Genomic DNA, 10,029 nt, shown 5'->3' on the forward strand with positions numbered 1-10,029 from the left:
GCCAGTAAGTGGGCAAACAACCAAAGGCCATAGGCATTGTAGGCCTGGGTGCCAGCAACTGGATGGACCGGGGTGTGTGCGGCAAGGTCTAAGTGCCAGCAAGTGGAGCAGGGGTCACTGGTCACAGGACCTGTCAGTCTCTGTGCCAGCAGCTGGAGCGACTCGGGTGTAAGCAAGGTCTGGGTGCCAGCAGCTGGAGAATGAAAAACATGTCACAGGCTGATATTACCAAGCCGTGGCAATGTTTGAGGGATCCAAGAGTGTGGGGGTGATTGTGAGAGGAGTGGGTGATTGCATGCATCTGTTTGGTAGTGAACATCAGGCTGGCCTAGCCAGAGAGAAGGAGGAGACCCAGGGGCTGGGGAAGAGGGCCCAGGCTCCAGGCAGGGCTATTAGATGGGCTGAAGGCTTGCGCAGACATTTGGTGGTGCACGAATGTGAGTGTGCTTGTGAGTGCCGAGGGTGGAGGTGTGTGCGTTTTCACTAGGGAACCGTATGTCACCGGCACACTGGAGACAGTCAGGCAAAGTGCCACTTAGATGATGAAGAGACTGGAGGTTCTCTCATACGGTGATCCCAGCTGAGGGAGCTGGGACTGTTCAGCACAGAGAAAAGTCTCAGGGAAGATCTTATCGATGTGTACAAATATCTCATGGGAGTCTGTGAAGAAGGTGCAGCCAGGCTCTTCTCCGTGGTGCCCAGTGACAGGACAAGAGGCCATGGGCACAATGTAAAACACAGGAGGCTCTGTCTGAACATCAGGAAATAACATTTGACTGTGAGGGAGAGGAAGCACTGGTACAGGATGCCCAGAGATGTTGTGCCATCTCCATCCTTGGAGACATTCAAAAGCCAGACAACCAGCTCTAGGTGAGCGTTCCTGAGCAGGGGGTTGGACCAGGTGACCGCCACAGGTCCCTTCTAAATTTAACAGTTCTGTGTTTCTGTTACACAAGACACGAGGAGAGGCTGAGAGAAATTACCTTCTTCAGCCTTCAGATGAGAAGCTAAAGGAAGAGTTTTCTAATCTACTAACACTTGACTGGAGGATGAAGAGAGGAGGGAGCCTCTGGAGACAAACTTGGAGGATGACTGGAGGAACCTAGAGGGAGTGAAACTCTTCCTGAGTGTAGTGATAGAAATTAAGGTAATGAACGCAGTCTGGAACAGGGGAAATTTATACTGGAAATTTGGAATTTATTTTGTTTTTATCCATGAGGTTGGAGCATGCGTGTAGATGGATCCCAGTAAGAATGTGTCACGAATGCAGGTTTGTGAATCCTGCTGATTGTGTCAATTCACTATGAATGAGTGACTTTACACAGTTTGATCTAGTAACAGTTAGAATTTACTTGTAGCAAATCGCAGAATTTGATTATAATATTTTTAATAGCACTCAATCATCAATGATTAATAAAGTGATTAGACAAAATTGATCAAAACCGTGACTTAGTTACAGATTCGCAGATGGCAAGGTTCACTCTATGACTACATAGAAGCACATAAAAGAGACTTAAATCACACTGAGTTAGAATGATTGATAAAGGGCTTGCGTGTATATGGAATAAGGGGGACCCTCCCGTTGAGTCACGAGGTTTAGACTAGACCCCCTTGCTTTCTAAACTCCTTCTCAGAGAGGAGCCTAGGTGCAGCTGGGTCTAGTCTTAGTCTCAGACTCGGTCAACAGTTTATATGGATAAGGATAATGTAATGTGTGTGTATATATGTATATATGTATATCTAGTACATAGGAAAAGTGCATAAAGGAAATTGTGTTATATGAGAGAGAGAGAGAGAAATTGTATGTAGGGGATACAGAAACCCTCCCATTGGGTCACGAGGTTTAGACTAGACCCCCTTGCTTTCTAAAATCCTTCTCAGAGAGGAGCCTAGGTTAAGCTAGGTCTAGTCTCAGACTTGGTCAACGGTTTATATGGATAAGGATGATGTAATGTGTGTATATATATATGTATATATGTATATCTAGTACTATATCTAGGATTGTGAGATGATTGACTTTAATCACCAGTAAATTTCCATCCGAGCCACAATTCGGGTGGGCTTGTTGTTGGAATTCCAGCAATGATGATACCACCCTGTTTCAAGGCTGTCCGGGGTAGCTGTTTGTTCTCGTTCCCCTCGTTAGCCATAATACGAATCTTGATAAGAACAGAGCCGCTCTCTGCTCCAGCCATGTACGAGTTTCTGGTACAATTAAGGGGCACTTAACTGACCAACTCGCTACACAAAAGCTGCGGCCTGGAATTCCTGAGATTGTAAAGCAGCCGAAGTGAAGGGGAAAAACAGAACAGAAAAACAGAGGGCTGGGGGGAGATGTACCACCACAGTCCCCCACAACATCCTTCTCTCTAAACTGGGGAGAAGTGGATATGATGGGTGCACTGTTCGGTGGGTAAGGAATTGGTTGGGTGGTCGCATCCAGAGGGTTGTGGTCAATGGCTCGATGTCCACATGGAGACCGATGACAAGTGGAGTCCCTCAGGGGTCTGTGCCAGGACCAGTGGTGTTTAATATCTTCCTCAATGACATAGACAGTGGGATTGAGTGCACCCTCAGCAAGTTTGCAGATGACACCAAGCTGAGTGGTACAGTTGACACGCCAGAAGGACAAGATGTCATCCAAAGGGACCTGGACAAGCTGGAGAGGTGGGCCTGTGTGAACCTCATGAGGTTCAACAAGGCCAAGTGCAAGGTCCTGCACCTGGGATGGGGCAACCCCCAATATCAATACAGGGTGGGGGATGAAGGGATTGAGAGCAGCCCTGCCGAGAAGGCCTTGGGGGTCCTGGTGGATGAAAACCCGGACATGAGCCAACAATGTTTGCTTGCAGCCCAGAAAGCCAACCATATCCTGGGCTGCATCAAAAGCAGCGTGGCCAGCAGGTCAAGGGAGGTCATTCTGGCTCTCTGTTCTGCTCTGGTGAGACCTCACCTGGAGCCCTGCCTCCAGCTCTGGAGCCCTCAGCACAAGAAGGACATGGACCTGTTGGAGTGGGTCCAAAGGAGGGCCACAAAAATGATCCGAGGGCTGGAGCCCCTCTCCTACAAGGCCAGGCTGAGGGAGTTGGGGTTGTTCATCCTGGAGAAGAGAAGGCTGTGAGGAGACCTTATTGCAGCCTTTCCGTACTTAAAGGGGGCCTACAGGAAAGATGGGGAGAATCTTTTTAGCAAGGCCTCTTGTGACAGCACAAGGAGGAATGGTTTTAAACTAAAGGAGGGTAGATTTAGGCTGGAATCAAATCCCACTGTCAGTGACATGACCCTGTGGAGCTGGGCGTTATCTCCTCTCCCACAGCACCTTTCCAGAGCAGAGTTGCATTGCGGCACTTGTGGGTCTGTAGAGCTGCTGGGCCTCAGGAAAGCTGTGCTTGAGGCAGACAAGGCAGCACAGAGCAGCGCTGCATGTTCATGCAACAGTCACTGTCCTGGGCCTGCCTTCAGCCAAGGGGGTGTTGCGTTCCCAGGGACAGGGGAGTTTGTGAGACTGCTGACCTCCCCAGGGCCTCCCACATGCCCACAGTGCCTCTCTGGAGGACAACAGATTGCTGTTCATATGGCGTGCTCCAGGGCCAAGGGGGTAATTCTGAGCAGAGACGCAGCAAGGCAAGGACTGATGGCCATTGGCAGCGGAGTAACTAGGATTATCTTCCTCAGCTTCAAGAGGCGGTGCCTGGAAGAGGAATCGCTGCAGTGCGTCCCACCCTCCAATGCCTCGAGCAGTGATGAAGGGTTGCCCTGTGCCCCCACCTATTTCCTTCCACAAAGCAATGGCTTTCCTCATCAGCACTCAGTATGCAGATGGTCAGACCACCTAATGGACACAGGCAGGGTTGCAGCAAATTTTAATGAGTTTGGAGAGGGAAATGAGGTCCCTCCAAGTGGAGGCCCCCAGTGAGGGGAGCAGCAGGAGCAGCCAAGAAGCTGTTTCCCTTTTGCTGTGGCAGAGTTCCCACAGGGCATGTGGGGACCTGCCTGGCAAAGGGAGAGAGGCTAGCAGCTCCCTGCAGGCTGGTTTCTGGGGTCCTCACTGCAGGCTTTGAGAGGAGGACAAGACAACATAGAAAAGAAAGAAAAACGGTGAGTGGAATACAGGAAAGGTGGACATTGGCCATGTTTTCAGAGAGCCCAGGCTGGCCCCTTCCAGTCTGCCCTTGCAGGGCAAGTCAGACATGGTCAGCTGCTCTTAAAACAATGGCATGAAGTTTGATCCTGTGTCCAGCACCACGTTCTGAGTTCCTGGGGGTCCTTATCATGGTCGATTGCCAGCATCTTTAGCAGGGGGGGCATCTGCTGCCACAGTAGCGGCTGGTAATGCAGGAGAGGTCACAGCACCCGGAGGTGATGGGCACTCCGTCACAGCTGAGGATGCTGCCAACAGCAGCGGAGGTGGAGGAGCCCACAACGGTGTTCTGCGGGAAGGAGCTGAGGATGGGTCCGGGCAGGGTCACCACCACAGCAGGGGGTTCAATGACAACAGTGGAGTTCTGGCACTGCCTGACACAGGGCTCGTTGCAGCTGTTGGCCAGCGGGGTCGGGCCGCAGGGCTGGCAGGGCTGGCAGGGCTGGCACTGGTCGTAGCAGGACATGTCTTGGGGCCTGAGGGGCACCTGGGAGAGAGGGCAGGGAGGAAGCAAAACACGGGGATGCATGAGGAGCAGCCTGTCACCACACCATGAGGGAGCCAAAGCCCATGCAGGACCGGGAGTTGGGGGCTGTGCAGAGATGTATGAGGGCTTCTTGGCCTCATCCTGACAGGGCCCAAAAAGACCCACCACCTCCTGTGCAGCTACTGCCCAGCCTCTTAGTCTAGAAGCCACCTCACTACAGTCCCAGCTTCCCTCCATGGCTAACTTTCTCACCACTTCCCTCTCCCACAACAAGCACCCACAAGATCGGGCACAGGACAAGGCTGGTGTCAGCTGAGAGGTCCATTGAGGTGAGACCTCCTTTTAGACAAAGCAGACAAGGAGAAGGGGCTTCAGACTCACCTGACTCCCAAGGAGAAGGAAGCAAGAGAAGTGGATGAGAGAGCGAGGAGCTGGGCTGGCTTTTATCATGGACCTTTCCTGCCCCAGGCTGCCAGAGGCATCCCTCGTAGAGGTGGTTATTTTCTGACAAGCTCATCTTGAATGCAAGACATGCCAGCTGATTCTATGGGCTGTGTTTTGGCTTCCTCAATTGCTGCTTTTCATTTCCTGCTTTATGCCAGGCACATTCCCCAGTGAAGGCGTATTTTGCATGACAGGATGAGAGGCCCAAGCATTTCCGGTGCAAAATACATCAGCGTGGGCAGAGGACTCATCTCAACATGCCAGAAGAGTCCGGTGAAGTACACTGAAGATAGACTGAAAAACTGTCTTAGACAACACACATACACACACACAGATCTAGACGTCCAGTCACCTGAGTTAATGGAGAAGACTCAAGGCACCCAAACAAAGGCTGTCTACACTGTCCAGGACCACTGCACAGTGTTGGACTTGAACAGAGTCCTCTTCTGCGTGTCCTTTTTGCAAGGGTTCAGTGTGGCTGAGGGAAGACTGCTCCGTACTGGGTGAGAGTGGGAGATGCAGGTGATGAGAGTAACGTGCCCAGCTTGAGCCCATCTGCCCACACCAAAGCCCTTTCCCTGCTCTCTGTCTGTCCCTGAGTACCATGGACATGGATGTGGGCTTTAGCCATGGGATGGAGGTGCTTGTAGGCTCTGGTAGGACAGCCTGTGGGTTCCCTTCTGATCGCGTGATGAAGCAAGCCATGCACACGTGACCAGGTAGGCAGGCCCTGCTGTGGGATTATGCCAGCTGGGGAGTGTAGAGGCCATGATCGCTCAGTTGCAGGATCAGTGTGTCCAGAAAGATGATTTGTCCCATTTACTGTGCACATCTGCTGTGGGATGGGATAAGTCCTGTGTGTGAATTGAAGAACAGGGCTCTGTTTTGGGGCCAGCCTTGTTTCATATCTTTATCAATGATGTGGATGAGGGGATTGAGTGCACCCTCAGGAAGTTTGCAGGCAACACCAAACTGGGTGGGAGTGTCAATCTGCTGGAGGGTAGGATGGCCCTGCAGAGGGACCTGGACAGGCTGGACCCATGGGCTGAGGCCAACTGTATGAGGTTTAACAAGGCCAAGTGCCGCGTCCTGCACTTCGGTCACAACAACCCCATGCAGCACTACAGGCTTGGGGAAGAGTGGCTGGAAAGCTGCCTGGCCGAAAAGGATCTGGGGGTGTTGGCTGACAGCCGGCTGAACATGAGCCAGCAGTGTGCCCAGGTGTCCAAGAAAACCAACAGCATCCTGGCTTGTGTCAGGAATAGTGTGGCCAGCAGGAGCAGGGAGGTGATTTTGTCCCTGTACTCGGCGCTGGTGAGGCCACACCTGGAATACTGTGTCCGGTTTTGGGCCCCTCAATACAAGAAAGACATTGAGGTGCTGAAGTGTGTTCAGAGAAGGGCAAGGAAGCTGGTGAAGGGTCTGGAGCACAGGCCTTCTGAGGAGCGGCTGAGGGAACTGGGGTTGTTTAGCCTAGAGAAGAGGAGGCTGAGGGGAGACCTTATCGCTCTCTACAACTACCTGAAAGGAGGTTGTAGTGAGGTGGGTGTTGGTTTCTTCTCCCATGTAGTTAGTGATAGGACGAGAGGAAATGGGCTTAAGCTGCGCCAGGGGAGGTTTAGGTTGGAAATTAGGAAAAATTTCTTAATGGAAAGGGTGGTCAGGCATTGGAACAGGCTGCCCAGAGAGGTGGTGGAGTCACCTTCCCTGGAAGTGTTCAAACAACGGGTAGATGTGGCACTTTGGGACATGGTATAGTCTAGTTTACCCTTGATTGGCTTAGAGTAGACTTGGTAGTGTAGGTTACTGGTTGGACTGGATGATCTTAAAGGTCGTTTCCAACCTAAACGATTCTATGATTCTATGATGTCTCTTCACTGACTGTGGGAAGAGTCTGTAGGGTATGTTAGAGCAGGTCCAGAGGAGGGCCACAAAAGTGAACAGGGGGTTGGAACACATCTCCTATGAAGAAAGTCTGAGAGAGGTTGGGGTTGTTGAGCCTGGAGAGGGAAGGGCTCTGGGGAGGCCTTCTTGAGGCCTTTCAGTACTTAAAGGGGGCTTATAAGAAAAAGAGAGAAAGATGTTTTGCCAGGGCCTGTAGTGACAGGACAAGGGCCAATGGCTTTAAATTGAAAGAGGGTAGATTTAGCTTGGGTATAAAGATGAAATATTTTCCAATGAAAGCGGTGAGACCCTGGAAGGTGTTGCCCAGACATGTTGTGGATGCCCCATCATTGGAAGTGTTCAAGGTCAGGTTAGATGGGGCTTTGAGCAAGCTGACCTAATGAGAGATTTCACTGCCCATGGTGCGGGAGTTAGACTAGATGTTCTTTCAGGGTCCCTTCCAACCCAAACCATTCTGTGATTTGATGAATTCTATGTATGGATACATATACTATACAGCTATTTCTATGAATTATGCCGGTAACAAAGATGGCTCTGAGGTTCTTCCCTGCAGGGCAGGGAGTCTGGGTGGAATAAGCTCCTACATGAAGATGTCTGGAATCTGAGCTGGTCCCACAGGGCTGGAAGGACATGTTCCCTGAAGGGATCTTGATCCATTTTGTTTACTAAGAGTGAGGTGTAAAGCACAGCACAGAAGTCAGAAGAGAATCCCTCTCCCTCGAGAGCTCATTTGGGCAGCGTGCATGGCAGGAGCGGGGTGAAATGGGAAGCACAGGTTGAGGCAGCTCTGTGCCTGCCTTCTGCACAGCAGAGCCACAGGATCACTCTTGCTCTGCGCCTGTAAGAAGTGAAGGCGGAGACGAAGCAGCGGAGGGCCACACTGCCAACACTGAAGATAATCACAGCCTTGTTTGCAGAAGTGCCAGCACAAGCCATGGCCAGCACGGCTGGCGGAACACTGAAGAAGTGGCAGATGTGCCTGTGGGCACAGAGAGACAACTGGGAAGTGAGTCTTGTATGCAGAGCAGGAGGCAGGGAACCGGCCAGCCATGTCCCTGCCACCAGCCAGATGCACACAGCCTGATGCAGGATGGCCCCATAGCACAGCGGGTTGCAGGTAGGCAAGCTGTGGCCATAGGACATGACAGTGTAGAGGGAGCAGTGGTCTCTGCCCAGCAGCTGGAAATCCTCCAGCACCCTTGGAAGGAAGACACCGCAGAAGGGCTTTTGGTCTTCAGTCCTTCTGAAAGAGAGCGGCCTCCTTGTGACCTCACCTTCCTTCCACCCCAGAGCAACACCCTTCTCCTGTGCACCTTGGGGAGTGTCCACAGAGGGAAGGACCACATGGAGGCCAGGCTTGAATGCACCAGAACTTTAATGAGACTGAAGAGGAGACAGACGATTCCTACGAGGCTTGCCTTGAGGGAACCTTGCTGCCACTGCAAACCAAAGCAAACAAAGAAAAGGGAGAGAAAGGCAAGGTCGGTCAGCTATGCTGAAAACAACATCCAAAAGATCACAACATCCAAAAGATCAATCCTGTGCCCAGCACCATGTTCTGAGTTCCTCAAGGTGTCTCCCTGGGTTTTTCCAAGCATCTTTAACAGGGGAGGCACCTTCTGCCACAGTAGCGGTTGGTAATGCAGGAGAGGTCAAAGCCCCCAGAGGAGATAGGCACTCCCTGAGAGCTGAGGATGCTGCCAACAGCAGCAGAGGTGGAGGAGCCCACAACAGTGTTCTGCGGGAAGGAGCTGAGGATGGGTCCGGGCAGGGTCACCACCACAGGAGAGGGCTCAATGACGACGGTGGAGTTCTGGCACTGCCTGACACAGGGCTCGTTGCAGCTGTTGGCCAGTGGGGTCGGGCCGCAGGGCTGGCAGGGCAGGCACGGGCTGTAGCAGGACATGTCTTGTGGCTGGAGATGCACCTGGGAGAGAGGGCAGGGGGGAAGCAGAACACAAGGATGGGTGAGAAGCAGCCTGGTTACACAGTGACAAAGGAGGCAAGGTACTACTAAGAAGGGAGCTGGACACTGTGCCAGCAGCCACATGGTCTCCATTGCCCTACAAAGAGCAGCCTGGCCCAGGGACACTCTCTCCTAATTCATGAGCCAAAAGCCCCCGCAGCCACATCCCAGCCTCTCTCTAACCAGACCTTCTCCCCACTTCTGCTCCTGTGGCAAGATGCTCCAAGCCCCAGCAAAGCACAGAGCCAATATCAGCTGAGAGGTCCATCAGGGAGAGATCCCAGTTTGGAAGAGGAGGAGAAGGGGCTTCAGACTCACCTGGTTGCCAAGCAGAAGGAGGCAAGAGAAGTGGATGAGAGAGCAGGCACTTGCGCTGCCTTTTATACCTGCCCTTCATTGCCGCAGGACCAGAGGCACCCGCGGCAGAGGTAGCAATTCTCGGACAAGCTCATCTTGAATGCAAACCAGCGCAGCTAATGACATGGGCTGTGCTTTGGTTTCCTGCACTGATGCCTTTTCATTTCCAGATTTGTGCCATGCCCATTTCCCAATGAAGGCTTCTTCTGAGCCCTCGGATGAGAGGCCCCAGCATTTGTAGGACAGGAATGCAGCAGTGCTGGCAGAAGTCTCAGCTCAGGTGCTGGATGAGTCCAGAGCAAGCAGGTGACGTCAGCCTGGGTCACTGTGGTGGGGCTGTCTGCAGTGGTGTTCTGAGGAAAAGGTCCAGCCACCCTCAGCTGAACACCATGGGCTCCCATGCATGAGGACGTCCTATGTCCTTATCTTTCCCTCCCTCCTCACATCACCCCAATGCTCACTTGTTGTTGCCTCCCCAGGTGTGTGCGTTGTGCTCCTAGGTTTTGACCCCATCCTGCCTAACACTGCCCTCAGGAAAAAATTCTGACCTGTTTTGACTCAGTCCCTCTCTGTGCAGTCTGTGAGCACACAGGTGATGCCATGGGCATGCCTGGGGCCTTGTCCTTGCCCACAATGCTCTAGCATTGCCACAGTTGTCCCCAGGTGTCCTCAGCAGAGTCCTGAGGGTTGGTTGTGTTCCTATGGGTGTTCCTGTCTTGTGTGCTTTTG

At 52.4% G+C, this 10,029-nt stretch overlaps 1 protein-coding gene and 1 pseudogene across 1 annotated transcript; both read right to left on the minus strand.

The window, feature by feature from the left end:
* Positions 1-4,292: 4,292 nt before the first annotated feature.
* Positions 4,293-5,145, minus strand: LOC142595339 (feather keratin Cos1-1/Cos1-3/Cos2-1-like; annotated as a pseudogene).
* A 3,432-nt stretch (positions 5,146-8,577) lies between these two features.
* On the minus strand, positions 8,578-9,340 carry LOC142595340 (feather keratin Cos1-1/Cos1-3/Cos2-1-like). The gene is made up of 2 exons (XM_075723120.1): positions 9,262-9,340; positions 8,578-8,885 (listed from the first exon to the last, which is right to left on the minus strand). Exons 1-2 carry the CDS (start codon positions 9,338-9,340, stop codon positions 8,578-8,580), a joined length of 387 nt encoding a protein of 128 aa, XP_075579235.1.
* Positions 9,341-10,029: the final 689 nt, after the last annotated feature.

The sequence above is a fragment of the Pelecanus crispus genome, chromosome 18, assembly GCF_030463565.1.
Source record: "Pelecanus crispus isolate bPelCri1 chromosome 18, bPelCri1.pri, whole genome shotgun sequence".
NCBI classification, from domain to species: Eukaryota; Metazoa; Chordata; class Aves; order Pelecaniformes; family Pelecanidae; genus Pelecanus; species Pelecanus crispus.